This window comes from Pieris rapae, chromosome 18, assembly GCF_905147795.1.
Source record: "Pieris rapae chromosome 18, ilPieRapa1.1, whole genome shotgun sequence".
Taxonomy (NCBI): domain Eukaryota; kingdom Metazoa; phylum Arthropoda; class Insecta; order Lepidoptera; family Pieridae; genus Pieris; species Pieris rapae.
Genome location: NC_059526.1, coordinates 2,110,642 through 2,126,468, shown reverse-complemented (window position 1 = coordinate 2,126,468; position 15,827 = coordinate 2,110,642). Strand labels below are relative to the sequence as shown.

At 32.1% G+C, this 15,827-nt stretch overlaps 1 protein-coding gene across 12 annotated transcripts; it reads left to right on the top strand.

The window, feature by feature from the left end:
* Nucleotides 1-5,244: 5,244 nt before the first annotated feature.
* LOC111004292 lies at nt 5,245-13,055 on the top strand. 12 transcript variants are annotated; one of them, XM_022275273.2, is made up of 6 exons: nt 5,245-5,296; nt 6,079-6,373; nt 9,050-9,103; nt 9,843-9,957; nt 11,551-11,733; nt 12,006-13,055. In XM_022275273.2, exons 2-6 carry the CDS (start codon nt 6,149-6,151, stop codon nt 12,380-12,382), a joined length of 954 nt encoding a protein of 317 aa, XP_022130965.1. In that variant the 5' UTR covers nt 5,245-5,296; nt 6,079-6,148; the 3' UTR covers nt 12,383-13,055. The 12 variants fall into 12 exon arrangements, with proteins under 12 accessions (XP_022130965.1, XP_022130964.1, XP_022130963.1 ...); XM_022275272.2 differs by having other exon boundaries at nt 5,246-5,463; XM_022275271.2 differs by having other exon boundaries at nt 5,246-5,463; nt 6,064-6,373.
* Nucleotides 13,056-15,827: the final 2,772 nt, after the last annotated feature.

Below are 15,827 nucleotides of genomic sequence, written 5' to 3'. Positions count from 1 at the left end.
TGTTCGTTAGTTGAATATAACAACTGGGTTCCGTAATGATAAGGATCTTGGCTATATGATTGAATCGTAAAACAGTCTCCTTCTAATATGAAATAAAGAATTTGTTTAAGTTAACTTTTATTTGCTAGTCCACATCTTTGATATGTTTAAAAATAATTATTCTTAGTGGTGTAATACTAATTATAATGTATTGTGTAAAATATTTTTTTTTAGTTATTATTATCAATAAATTAAAATTTGTTTATTTTAATGCCTGTTTTATTTCGTTTTCCAATATCCTGTTTATGATTGTCATTAATATGTTTAGAATATACATCGATGAATTGGTAACCTAAATTAGGGGAAATTTAAAAAATCACTTATCAAAACACGATTTGACGCCTTATCAACATTCAAATACGTTGTAACGGCATATATATTTCTTTATTGTGGAACTGCAGAATTGCTAACTATTGTTTATTTCAATTATATATTAATTATAATAAAAGGTAATTATACGATTTACTTTAAATAATAAAATACTAAACGATTGAAATTTTCTGAAGATAGAACTGATCGTGTGGTCAGTGAACCACAACCACATGTTATAAATTAATCTGACAGATTTCAACTGTACCACTGCCTATGTGGTGTGGGGCAGACATTTTTGCGTCTTTTTTTCTTAAAGCATGTAAATGATCAGATTACTAGATATAATATGTAAAATTATCATGTTTTATATGGTAAACTCGGTAAAATGTCACTATTAAAAAAACTAAGTTTACTTACGAAATAGCGGTTTAGTTCTGCTACTCCCCACTGTGGCGCTGTATTAAATAATTCCGTTTTCAACGGTAGTAACGGGCATAGAAAACTTTACTCTCGTTTAATTTCCAATTCTACAGAAAATATTACAATTATTATAACACCATATGCCTATATTTCCTTATATATATAATAGCATAAAAGAAATCAGTCATAAATAACAAAACCAAACATTATTCCTTAAAGGAGGTTCTAATTGATTTTCAAGGTCAAGTATTGACTTAAAAGAAAGTCATGATTCATTTGTTTATAAATGTATGTATGTCACACGGTTATGCATCGGTACATGACATCTCACGTTCCGTCTTCTAATACGCATACTGAGTTCCAAATGCATTGTTTTAGGTAGGAACTGTATTCTTTCGTATTTGCATAGTTATTAAGGACAAATAAGTTTAAATTATTAGTGTTTCCAAAAATATTTATTATAAACGTACATACATTTTTTTGTTAACTTAAACTTCTAATATTACATTATTTACATGATGTTTCGAGTGCTTTATGTGTTTAGTGTACCTAATGGCTTTTAGACTGCGAGTCTCATATCTGAGGTCGTAGGTTCGATCCCCGTCTGTGCACTAGTGTGGTATGTTAGCATTTAACTTTAGCTCGAACGGTAAAGGAAAACATCGTGAGGAAACCGGCTTGCCTTAGACTTGAAAATTCGATGGCGTATGTCAAGCACAGAAGGCTGATTAGCTGCTCGCATATTATATAAACAAAGGATCATGAAACAGTTACAGACATCTGCGGCCCAGACCTTAAAAAGTCTGGTTTTTTCTTATTACCAAGTACTTAATCGAATCTATAAGTAAAGTTGCTTGGAGGCAGTTATGATATTTTAGGAGAAGAGTTCTCTTTTTAGGAGATGTTTGGTTGTAAATAAATAAAAACTCCCTAATAACTTGCCGAGAAGAGGTTGAAGATGGAACTGAGTATATAAGCGTGTATATTGAATCTTGAATATGGAATGAATAATATTTTACAAAAATAGATACATTTGTATAAAAAACTTAGACTATCCTTAAAAGTAGTAATGACATGTTGACTTAAAACGTTCAGCCAATACGCGCAGGGTGTGGTCGAAAGGGATCTTTCGCTACCTGACTCGTGTTTCAACAAAAGCGAGGCGCGGCAAAAATTTGACCCTTTTCTGCGCGCAGCGGCTGAAGCGTTCGGATGTGCTCTCTTGAGATCACTATCGATATGCCTACAGCCTATGCGACAACACTGATAAAACTGTTCTTTTCAGAACACACCTGTATCTTACGCAAACGTACAACTGTTCTCTTCAGAACAATTTATTCGCGTATCAAACGACATAACGTAAACGTATAAACTGTTCTTTTCAGAACAATTTATTCACGTATCAAACGACATAACGTAAACAGCTAATTTGGTCACCTACAATATACATAAAAATTTCATGAACCCGGAATTCCCGAGTACGGCTTCTGATGATGAGCAACACTTTGATAGGATAAGTCTGATATTAGTTGGTAAAATTACAAAGGACTACTTTAAGGATAGACTTGGAAAAAATTTGATCGAAACATCGATAACTTGTTTTCACAATTTTCAATTCAATTGCATAATCTTAATATACAGGGCGTCCCACGGCGATGCCACACGGAGGGAAAGTACCTTAAATATTAATGATAGGATATTTTACTTAAAGAAGACATCGTTTAATTTTTAATAATAAGTAGAACTACATTCACAGATTTTTTAAAAATCCCCTACCTCAACCAGGAATCGAACCCGCCAAATGTGACAGTAAAATTACATGTATTTTATAATAGCGTTTGAAAGGGCTTATGAGTAGCCCTTTCAAACTATCATTTCAATTATTTTTTCCTTAATAACCTAGCATATTAAATGAAACTAAAAACATAAAATTTTACATTTTATTTAAAATTTTGTTCAGAGAAATTTTCTCTGACTTGGCCATGCTTCCTACAATTAACATTATCATTTCAAAGTTCTACAGACTTGAGATACGAGATTTCCGTGGTATAAGTACATGATAATAATAAATGTTACTGTCACATTTGGCGGGTTCGATTCCCGGTTGAGGTAAGCAATTTAAAAAAAACTGTGAATGCAGTTCTACTTATTATTAAAAATTAAATGATGTCTTCTTTCAGTAAAATATCCTATCATTAATATTTAAGGTACTTTCCCTCCGTGTGGCATAGCCGTGGGACACCCTGTATATATTTCTTGTGTGCGTGTGTATGTGACTGAACTCCTCCTAAACGACTGGACCGATTTAGACGAAATTTTTTGTGTGTGTTCAAGGGGATCTGGGAATGGTTTAGATTCACAATTTTGTCCGCTGGACAATGTTTTTTTAATTAATTTTCAATTTATTAGTTGTTGTTGATTTTGGAATGTTTTACATTGGACAGTCGACAGACGGCGCTACCATCGCAGTGTCAAATTTTAAATAATATTCGAATTTTAATTTTAGTCTGTCCCGAAATTTAAAAAAAGTTTTGTTATCATTGTGTTATGTAGTGTGTGACCATGTGCTGGATCGTTAGATATTGTCATAACATTTGAATAATAATTTTCATCAAAATGGCTTATTAAAAATTGAAATTTTGTAAGTAAAGACGTGTAGACAGGACAACGTCTGTCGGATCCGCTAGTACATATATAAAAATAAAAAGTAACACATTTTTATATGCTTCGTCTTACTTAGATATAATCATTTATCACCCTATTTTTGGGTTAATGATCTTTTCATTTGAATCCTACCCCGTTTATAACACTAGATTTCGGTTTTTAACAAAACATTTCGTATTATACTAAACATTTGCTCATTGACCCTGAATTTTATTTGACTCGTTAATTGTGTTGATTAGAGAATTCCAACTCAAATCTAGTTCAGGTATTTGCAAACATTCAATTAGTATTTGTTGAATAGATTTATTTTTCTATTTTCATAATTTAATATATTATGTAAAACTGTAATAAAATTAAGTTATCTGGTTCGTTATCTAACATTGTTATTTTTATTAAATAATCGGTTTTTTTTAATTCGAATTGTACGCCTTTTACATTGATAATTGCGGGTTTCAGCCCTTAGTGACACACAGTTTACAATATGTAAGATTAATTAAACTATATTTTACAAAAATAATTATATTGAGAAAAAAGCCAAAGATGGAGTTCATAAAACATATATACAAAAAGGTTCAAACATTAACTACAGAAAACAAACAAGAGAAATTATTAAATACATACAACTAAGTCATACCAAATTCGGCTGTGTTGTGTGATGGTATATGGTGTATGTGGGGTGTGCTTATGATGCAAGCTCAAGTCCAATAATGACCAAAACGCATCAGGTCGCTACGGATTTAGGAAGAATATATTCGAAATACCTACTCTTTTTAAGCCATGTAGTTAAATTTCAGTTAGAGCCTTGATAGATGCTTCAGCATACATTAAACATTGCATTGGCCGAGTGCATCTGATGGCCTTACAGGTAATGTAGATCAGGAAGCGAAAATATTATAAACAATTATAATCTTAAATCTTTGATATTAACGTTCTAACGATGCTATATTTTTTTTCATTCGGTTGTGATATTATTATCGACAAACCAAATCCAATAAGTGGAACAAATTGGTTGTTTCGTTGATCGATACTAAGTATTTCAGCGAATGTGTAAATAGGAGGAGGCTGAACAGTTGGTGTTTCGATGGCGAAACAGCGAAACGGGCGGGCGGAGTTGTGGAGTACTAATTTAGACTCTGGCAACTGATCGTCAGCTAGTGCGTCCATAATTACGATTCTTGTGGGATAATCCTGATATCAACTGATCTGTGCTGTCAAATAAGCCGAATGAATTCGTAAATTATATTGTCACTGTTTTATACACAAAAATTTAATTTATAATTCTCCAATCGTTTGGTTGCTGTTTGACCATCGATCTGGCATCGACTTCCTTTAAATTTTATTTGAAATCACAGGAGAATAGTTTTATTGAGGAACGTTGTTGTGTTACTCTAACCCAAGGGGTGTGGCAGATACTCACTGACTGGCCAGTAGAAGATGAAGAGAAGTGAGAATAACTAAAATAAAAATTAAATAATATTTTAAAAAATTAAATATATTTATCATGGAACCTAAGATAGAAAGGGATCACTTATTCCACGTCATTAAATTTGAACCTCTAGGCATCCCTACTAATCGGCAAAGAAGACAGAGGGTGTAGGCCGAGAAAAAAGCGTGCGTAAAAATCTCTTTTTACTTCGGTTAACTTTGTTAACGTCATTCAGACTATACTTTATCGCTGTAATTTGTAAGATTTTAGATGTCAGTATAGTTTGCATAAACCCAAAAATTAAACTGTCTGGAAAAACCATTAAACCTCAGTCACCCTACAACACATGAAGCTTTTCTGCGCATTATGCAATCCGGTGAGACTTATTTTAGTTAGTCAGAAAACTCCTCGCGTCAAACACACATCGTTTTTAATGTACAGTGTTTTTGTTGTGTCTTGTGATTGTGTCGCGTGGGCTTTGGCCTTACCATCTGACGAATAATTCACTTTCGTTGATTTGGCATTATGACGTTAAAAATATAATTTTTATTCATTACGTTATTTAGCTATACAATTTTAAGGGATTTTTAAAACGATTACTGGTAGGAAACGTTGACAAAACTTTTGAAGATTTGTTCTTGGGGATTCCTTTAACTAGTCATTTATTATCCAGTTGTCCATTATTCATAATATTATACAGACCACATATAATACTCGCTGATAATTAGTTAATGTTATTGCTATAACCTGCATAGTTTTAAAGATTTCTATCTTCTAGATTTAGATTTCTATCTATCTTTTTGTGTGCAAGTTAGATTTATACCTTTGCAACAATTTGATCTGGAATATTGTTAAAACGTCAATAAAAATGCTATTACAGTGTTTCTCGACTTCGTAAACAGAACATGAAATAATTCGCCTGGCAACGGTTTTTGTGCTATTTCTGTTTAAAATAGTACACGAGATTTTACACTTTATTTTATTCACATTACAGATCATCTTGCCTTGCAATCGTTTAGCTTAAAAATTTTAAGTAGTAAGTGATCTAAATTTTTAAGTCTCGATTTATCTTGAGCTTCATTCTTTTGAAAGGAAAACCATCTCTATTCTGATTTAAAAAGAATTCACTTTTACATGGCATTACATTTTTTGGCTCATACATGAAAATTTTGTCATGTCTATGTGTCTTACATTGACGTCAGTTGGTAACATTGTAGTGTCAAAGCGAAGTCATTAATAGTGAGAAAAACTAAAGTGTTTATAATATAGATATTTAAAACAGTGAAGATGATGACAATTAGTGAGAGTCAATTTTCCTCCAACAAAATGTCAAGTATCCACAAAATCAACGATCGAGTGGTCCACAAGGACGCTTTCGACGATGTCAAAAGCTCCTCCAGTGTCAACAGCACCCTCATTACGAAGCGTGGATTTAAGCCATCGGATATGTTTGATCCTCAAAAGAAGGAATTCCTTACCAACCTCAGTTATAAGTTGTTTCCTGTAAGTTGGGTAAGTTAATTTATTCCAATTAGTGCTAAGCTTCTAACCGGGTGTGGCGCAAGGAGGCATATTGGGCTCTTTAACATATCGTATGTATATTGCCAAAAAATATTTTAACGTTTAACTTTAACGTATAATAATAAACGTATTTTAAAGTAAGTAGGCTTATGAGTATTATTTTAATATGACGTTATAGATAAGCTAAATAAAGAAACACCACTAACTACAAAAGCATAAATTATGATGACCTAAGATGTTATGAATCATGAAAAATCTACAATGAAATACGTGGAAGACTATTGTCTTAATAAACAATTTTTACATCAAAGATTCGGTCGTGACTATTGGTCATATAAAACTATAACTTATTACGATTGCAACTACTCCTGGCGTATCTCCAGGTCTAGTTAAAATAGAAGAACCTTGAAGCCATAGACAATAGTTTATAGTCCATACTTTATATGTTATAGTAGGCGGATGTGATACAGTGGTAATTAACTATTCTCTTTGATATCAAAAAGAGATTTTAGAATAAGATAAAAGTAGTAAAATGATATATCTGACACTGTAAACACAAAATTTGAATCTAGCCGTCGATAAAAACGTACATTTCTTTGAATATATAAACAATGTAAGTCAATTAGTATTTATTATTTAAAGTAACTTCAACAGGACTTCTGGTTCTTTAACGTAGTTTTATCTAATTAACGGGGTTAATCATAAAGAGAGAACCTTCAGTAATGGGAAAGAAAAGAATGTCTATAGTAATAAGTTCAAAATTTAAAATTCTTCATTTGTCTGGCTTTGTACAATAGAATTCAGATTGAGGTCTCCCTAGTAAGTATAGTAAGTGTGTGACAGGGAAGTTTCGCTCTTCTTTAAATTTACAAAGTTTCAACAATGGTAACCAACACAATTGTTTTTAAAAACGAGGGTACTGTAAAAATAATCAATAAGTATATAAATATATTATGATGACTGTGTAACTGTGTGTGAAGAAGAAGACGAAACAAATCTAAGCGAAAGTGTGCATGAAAGGATGGATTAAGGGAAAAATTATATTAGAGTACATAACAATGCTTCTGTTTTGTTATAATTGTACCAAGCCAATGTTTAAAATTGTTTTACATTTGAGGTGTGTAAAATTATACAAGCTAAGAGTTTTAAGAATAAAAATTTAATAAGTATAGCGGCGCAGGTATTATTAGAAAATTTAAAAGTTATGATATCATCGTAGTAGTTTTAAACAGATTACCTTTGGTTAAATCAATAAAAATAGATATCTGATTAATTATTGTAAACCTTGGCACCGTATCAAAATCCTACAGGTGTAGGTCATGTCACTCACCTCTTCTAGTCTAGAAAGATTCTAGACTGATTTAGAAAATCAAAAAACTCTATCTGCTATAAGTTAAATATAAAAAATATTAAATATAAAATATAAAATAAAAGAAATATTTGCAATGTTGGTGAATTTATCATCACGTTATTTTGCTGCGTAGAAAACCCAAATCTACTTTTATTTAAAGACATATCAATTGATGAGAAGCAGACATGGCTCCATGTAACATTTCAACTTATTTCTCTGAAATAAACGTTATTCATACATTTATATAGTGCATCTTTAAACCAAGTCAAATCCATTAAAATTTATTGCAGAAATTAATTATTGTAATTTAACAGCTGGTGATTTTCTTAATTATTTCTAGTATCAAAATGTCGCGAAAGAGCACCTGTTTTATTTAAACTGCGCTTGATGCGGCAGTGATCTGAATTTTAATCTGCCGGACATCGAACCCGAGTAACTGACGCCAACACGGTTAAAAATAATATTTTAAAAGTTCAAATTCAATGACCCCGGTTTTCAAGTACGAAGCAAAACAATTGTGAACTTTTACCAGTTACTGTCTGAAGTGTTTTCGAATTCTTCTAAGTAAACGTATAAATATTGTTTTTGAGAATAATTTAATGTAATGTTTCTTACAAATACATAATAAATCGGTTTAAATTATTTTATTTGTGAATATTTTTTTAAATAGTACCCTCTTTTTTAAAAGATATTTCAGAAATTCTATTTATAATTACTATTCATTATAGATAGATAGAATAATTTTGAAACTTGTCAGGAAATGTGTTGAGATTTCACTCATTGATCATTCAACGCTCGATTCGTCCCCATTCCAAAACAAAAAGACACAGTTTGCTCCAAAACATCGTGTCTGTTGGGTTTGGGCCAAAAACTAGTTATTTATTATGTATGTAGATGGATCTGTTTTGGAATCGTATTGTTAAACATCAAATGAAATAACAGTAGCATTCTTGCAAATATATCTGAAAAGCAAACAAATAAAATATTATCGATCTTATTATAAATCGTGAATAATAATAAGCAACTTTAGCCCTTTTTTTTAATAAGTTGAAGCAACTTCATTTGCCAAGTAATTTACGGAATAGACTACATCCCAATATTAAAATGGGATAGAAAAATACTAGATAATTGGACAATAACTAAACCCATAAAAAAAGTTATCAAATTTCATTATTCTTGTTTGGTATCACTATATTTAGGAGATATATTTGTCACCCTTCGATAAATTTTAGAGTTATTCGTTATATTAGCGCAATCGAGTAAACCGTCTTTTCCACAACAATCTCCTAAATTAAAATAATTATTTGAATATACAGAATGACGTCGAAGTGATCCAGGATCCCTCCATACAACTTCCAGAAGAGCCGCTTGTAAGACAAATAATGTTAAAATCATTTTGTAAATATTCACGGGAGAGTGTAAATAATTATGCGTTATAGCTAGAGACGTATACTTTACGAACACTTTTTCACATTTCAGACTTAGTGTTATGTTATGCTAATGAATGCATGTAATATTATCTGTTCATTAAAAAGAAAATATATCTCAAAAGAAACTGTGATGTTTGCTAATGCCAAACAGATTGTGCCCCAGATTAACGGTTCAATTTTCTTTTAAATGCATGTGAAGGATATCTATATTTTAACTTTGCGACTTATATGTACTAACAAACTAACGACTCCAAATCTTTTTTTATCTAGTTATCTTATACTTCTAAATATAGATTAAAAAGCCTTAATTGAAATAAGGACGCTAAGTCTATTCTCTTGATTGATTTGTAACAGCACCGAAAGACTGAAATCTCTCACTTAGAAAATCCGACTAAAATCGGATTTTGTTATAATGTTGTTAAATTTCTAAAGTCAGAATGAAATTGCAACTTGCATGTCCCATACAGAATACATTATCATTACATTTATACATAAACCATACCACGATTAGGCTTTTTTTTAATTTCAATTAGAAGGTATTAATATATATCCAAGTAATTTAAAATTAATGTTTGTTATTCGTAAAGAAAACTGTAATCATTACCGGCAAACCGCTATTTTTACTGTCATAATATTCACAATAAAAAATAGTAGGTAATCTCTCTTTTACAACTTCCAGGACGACCTAGATAACAAACCAGTCATCGTGGGAGACAAGGAGGTCGATCTAAACAAGATCTTCACTCCAGCGGCTGATGCTGAAGAGCATATCATTAAGAAAGACCGCAAATTCGGTAAGTAATATTTTAATATAAAACCTTTACGGATATAAATGGCTGTACGGAAATAAATATAGGCTGTAAAGCAATCAAGACGTCGAGTAAAGTAGATATGTAATTAATTAAATATTACATTTTATTTGTATCTATTAAAACTAGTAAACTTACTTAGACCAACTTTATTTTACTTTATAGCTAGCCATATTAAAAAATTTGGTACTCCCATTTTCATTAAAACAATGAAGTTATTTAACATTAAATGAAAAGTAATTAAATGTTTGGACACTTCCTTAGCTTAAGCTTTCCTTTTTGAGTTTTTGACACTGCAAGTTTCTTAATCCCAATTGATCTCGAACAAACAGACAACATGGCAGACATGTTTGAACGGACTCGTGAAGTGGCTCATGTGGATGACGTCATTTCCGTTTTTGTTGATGCAATAATAATGTTAAATCCGCATTTAATCTTTAAGTCATATCGTACACTAAGCCTTTGCTTAAAGTTGTTACCAGGTATAATGTTTTTTCCATGTAAAAAAATCTATTTTGTTCCACAACTGAGCGTTTTTTAAAGCAGTTTTTTCCGCGCACCACCACTTTGTGGAACCGGCTGCTAAATCAAGTATATCTGAATTAATTGGACTTAGTCCTTTACAAAAAGAGCATATCAATTTTTCAGAGGCCGGCAACGTTTTAAGAGGCCCTCTGGCACTGAAAGTATCCGTGGTGGTATCACTTAACATCAGGTCTACCTATGAGGTCTAGGTTTACCCCTGTTCTACAAACAAAACGCAAATTGGTACTGCACTAGAGTCTACATTTTCTAATGAGGCATTTAAAATTATATATTTTGCAAGTACCTTAATTATGTGTCAATAAGGAAAGACGTCCCTAAAGTACATTAACTTAATAGTACTACATAGAATAAAACTCGGAGTTTTTATAAGAAAATCATGAAATTATCCGAACGAATATAATAGCTAATTCTGAATACATATAATGTTTGTGCATTTGGCAAAGCGCCATTCTAATGTTGTATACTTAGAAACGTTTCTAACTCCTAACATTTTACGATTATATGTTTGAAATACACAGTCGAGCCTACTATAGAAATCTTAACAGCGATTTCAATAAAGAACTTATGAACAAATATTGTATTTTCGTTATTTCAATAATAAATGGACTATCAAACCCTAAATGAATTATTCATTTCGAACCAGCCGTTCGTGAGATAAGCTAGTTCGGACAAAATATATTTCAGCTGTATGCATAGGACAAAGGATAAAAATTGTTTTATTATAACCGAACTGCTGATACTGCGTACACGCAAAACGTGGTCAATGCCGTATTATCTTATCGAATTCTTATCAAACTAGGACCAAGTTCACTGCTGACTCCACTTTTTGTTATTGAGGTCATGTTATTAATTAAACAAGATTTATTGTATTTCACAAGGTCTTAAATATACTTATAGGTAGGTCAATAAATAAAGCTTCATTCTCACAAACAGAATATTATATGTTGGCAAAAAACATTTAATCACAAGTATAACTAACTAATATCTCTTGAAACGAAATGTGATCTTTCTTTTTTTACCTGATAATTCCAGAAAAAACCTTCGCATCATCAGCCTTCTACGTGCCAGGTGTTCATCCGACGGTAAGGGAACAGATGGACCTCGCGAGAGCCATCTCCAAGTCCTTATCTGATTCCAGTAACCAAATGTCCAAGGGGCAGAGCATGTATGTCAATCGGAAGAAGCGTTCTGTCAAATGGGTTCATGAGGGACGAGGTAATGGCAAAAATGTATTAAGTATACGCGATTCGCATTCCTTACCACTTTAAAAAAAAATAAATCGGAATCAGTTTACAATTTCCGCAGTTTCTGCAAACACATTAAGTATAAATTAAATTGTTTTTAATTAATGTTTAAATAGGCCTGTAATCTAATGTTACTTACTTATCCTTGCTTAATCTTAATATGTCATGGACTGAAGACGCAATGTAATAACAATAAAAATTATTATTTGATATTATTCTAACATTTTCTATTATCAATTTCAGGAAGAAACACATCAAATACTTCACAAACACCAACTCCGGTCGCCAACCATGACACGCCATACCGCCCGCCATCTAGTTTGCGTAACCAAAAAACTTACCCGAAATCAGCGCTAAAACATACTTCAAATATACCAAAAATGGAACCTTTTCCAGTTACATCGCCTATTATTAAACTCGAAAATGTAGAAATTCCAGTACCAATGGCACCCACAAAGTTGAATGATGTCTACGCTTCACCAAAAAGCCCGCGTTTACCGCTTGTCAGTGGGCCCAATTTCAATGTAGCGCCAAGAGGTTGGGGGGAAATGCAAAATTACTACAGACCGGTGTCGCTAGATGGAGTTGGACAGACAACGCGCGGTTACACAGATTATTAAGGTCATTTGTTAATGTTTAATTTAATTTTTAAATTAAATTATTTTAACAATTATAAACCATAGAGAATGGAAGAAATTATCTTGCGAAGAAAAGCAGAAAAAGCTTTTGTAATTGACACAGTGTCTCTCAGTTTATTGAACGTTGCGCGGCACATGATAAAAACCTTGTTTTGGTCTGATTCTGACCTACGATGCATCAAATTATCTTTATCTTTAAGCTTTTTTTATAAGATGTTTTAAAATGATTATTGTTATTTTTCAATGTTATATTTAGTTTAAAGTTTATTTATGTAAACTGAACTTAAAATAACTACTCAGATAAATGTTCCTTAATAGGACCTTACATAACTCAGGCCAATTTTAAATTGTAACTGTTGAAAATATATACTTAACATCGTATTTTTATAAATACAGAGAACAGTTTATACGTCTTTTTAATATACACTTTTATTCTAATAGAAAGTATTTTATGACATTTATACCTAAACATTTAAGATATAAAAAAAAATTATACAAAAAGCTAATTAAAGTTAAAACTAGTCAAGACAATTATTTATTATATTGTGTTGTGTATTGTGAAGTTTCCGTTAAGAACCAAAAATCCCGTTGATATATTTTAGTAATAAGTAAATACTGTATTATTAAGGTATTTAATAAAAATTAATATCAAAAATCTTTGTTTAATTGATTAGATTTTACACAAAAAGAAATTAATCTTATTTTATTTTACTCTTTACATTGGCTTTGTTGGCACTTGCCATTGAGCAAAAAAAATATGATTGCCTTATGGATATAGTTTCGACATACACAATTCATTGCTTGTAAGGTACAGAAAAACATCGTTAGGAATCCGGCATATCTTCAGATGTTTTCCTGAGACTTGGCACTATGAATCAACGTTTTACGGTATGTGTTAGGCTGTGTGAGCTATAAGGAATGACCAATGAAACAGACAGAGAAGTTTGTCTGCCCCATATCCCACAGGGGTATTACGGGACATGAAGTACGTACCTTAAATATTGGATATAACAATTTTACATAAAGGAAACTTTCGTAATAAACAGCAAAACAAAAAAAAATGTGCTGCTAAAATTTACAACCTATATATGTCCTACAGTTATCTAGAAAGTTCAAAGTTCCAAGCCACTTTCTATTATACTAGGACTAGGACCTATTTCCTGATTCTTGTCTATATTATTTCTTAGACCTTTAAGTTAATTATAATTCGTTATTAGAAAGTTATGAATGTTTTTGATATGAAAATGTGGACTACCTTTTTTCGACTACAAAATTAAAATAATAATTAGATCCTATATATTACATAACAGACACCTATTCACCAGAGCAGTTTAGTGGCTGTAGCGTGTAGATCTTGCTGAGGCTACGCGTTCGAATCATGGCTGTGTACCAAAGGAATTTTCTTACTGTGTACGCAATTACTCCTACGGTGAATAACAAATCGTGTGGAAATCGGCATTTCTTAGCCCAAAAATCGAGGACATGTGCCACACAGAAAGCTGATCAAATACGTGTCTACAATTTTTTTTTTATAGAACTGGCATAGGGCATCGGGAACAGGCTGAAATTTCACCAATTGATAGTTAAGTGATTATGTTATGTGATAAATGGACACTCAATGCCAGAGGACTCGAGAGTGCGTTCTGCAACTGTGGTTCATCATCAACGGTCGACGTGGCAAAATTCGAATTCCACCCGCATTCGTCTTTCCACAACAGAGCATGTACACTCAGTTGTGCCACATTAAAGGTTGTTTTTACATAAAAATAACGAACGAAACAAATATTTCAATGGGTAGCTGGTTTAATAAGGAATCAGCTACCCACTGAAATATTTCCGAACTAGTTCACGGTACTATTTCAAGATAAGAGTGTATCAATCTATAAAAGGCCGGACACGCGCGTCAGAGCCTAAAAACGACTTATTGGATTCATTCTTACATTAATTAGTTATGTAAACATATAAATTACGCGTTAAACAAGGTTAAAATGTTTACTTATTGATTGAAAGGGATTTAAAGGTAAAAAAATATCATTTGTATATCCGTCAAAGTGATATTTATACGTTCACAGTGATTGGAGATGCTTCTTCATAAAATAACTAACATTGGCAGAGGATTTGGTACAAGCCAGATCACGTGTATGTGATTTGTAGGTTCGTGACTTGTGAAAGGACTTTGCAAAGGCGAACAACGCGGCGATGTTGGTCGTAGGCTGTATTAAAAGAAATATAATAAAAGGGTCTACTACTAGGCGGGTTACTTCTAATTAATTTGCGTTATTTGTTTTAAAATAAGTGTGGTTTGCTCGTTTGCTATTTGAAAAGAGTACCGAGAGTTTTTTACGCCAGCTATTTTTCTCGGCCTCCACCCTCTGTCTTCTTTGCCGATGAGTAGGGATCCATTCATATTTAAAACTCATAGGGTTCAGCCTGCGTTTGTAATGTAAGCGGAAAAAATGTAATTATTTACGACATCACATTAGAAACCTCAAAAATAACAGTACATTTACAGGGGCAATTTAGAGGGACATAGGGACAGAGAAAGCGACTTTGTTTTATAATATGTATTGATAAACATTTCTTATAATATATATTATAATAGAGATGTTGTACTCCGTCAGATTGTAGTCTTACTACATCTACTCTCCGACCACAATATAAAAAAGCAGGATAAACGAGTGGGTTTTCTTAGCTTACCCAATTTTTGAACAGCTCTTGAGACCCACCTTATATAAGAATTCGAGCTATGATAATTTCTGCTTTTGATACTCGATAAACGAGGTTCATTCCGTTCAATTTCCAAATGCGTTTACGAATCGCTTCTAAAGTTCACAATAGAAACATCTTTTGTTACTTTACTATTACATATATTGTTCGTGTATAACCTTTCATGACTTTTCATACTACACAACGTATTTTAGTTGAGTCTGTCTTTAGCAGTATACACACAAAATGTTCAAAACATCTTGCAAATGTCAATAATGTAATAAAAAAATTACATCAGAAAAACCTGTTTAATTTTATCGGAAATATAATTTAATGAACTTGTATTAAAATTCCTTGAAAACCCTCAGTTTGATACGTTTCCGTATTAAGGCAGTATTAAATAGTATTTTCTCGACGGTCGCACAGTGGCTTTCTTTAAGACTTGATTTTAGGGTACCACTGTCTACAACAAAATCCATATTAAACACTAGAACACAACATGACAGATCAATCTAAAATTAAAGCGAGTTTGCAACCACCTTACGCTCATAGGTTTTTAATTAACTTCAGGGCGTTGACCTTCAGATCTGCTACAAAATAACGCGAACATTCTGCGCCAATCACAGCGAATCAATTGTAAAATCCGGCTATACAATCGTCTTTTGTTTTCTTATACTACTTTTAAAAGATCAACCATGGGATTTTTTATAAACATCCGTAA

Bases quoted from the DNA above. Each gene is read 5' to 3' on its own strand.
- LOC111004292 (XM_022275273.2), top strand. From the start codon at position 6,149: ATGATGACAATTAGTGAGAGTCAATTTTCCTCCAACAAAATGTCAAGT. The intron at 9,958-11,550 runs GTAAGTAATATT...TGATAATTCCAG, and splicing joins TAAGAAAGACCGCAAATTCG to AAAAAACCTTCGCATCATCA. The intron at 11,734-12,005 runs GTAATGGCAAAA...TATCAATTTCAG, and splicing joins ATGGGTTCATGAGGGACGAG to GAAGAAACACATCAAATACT.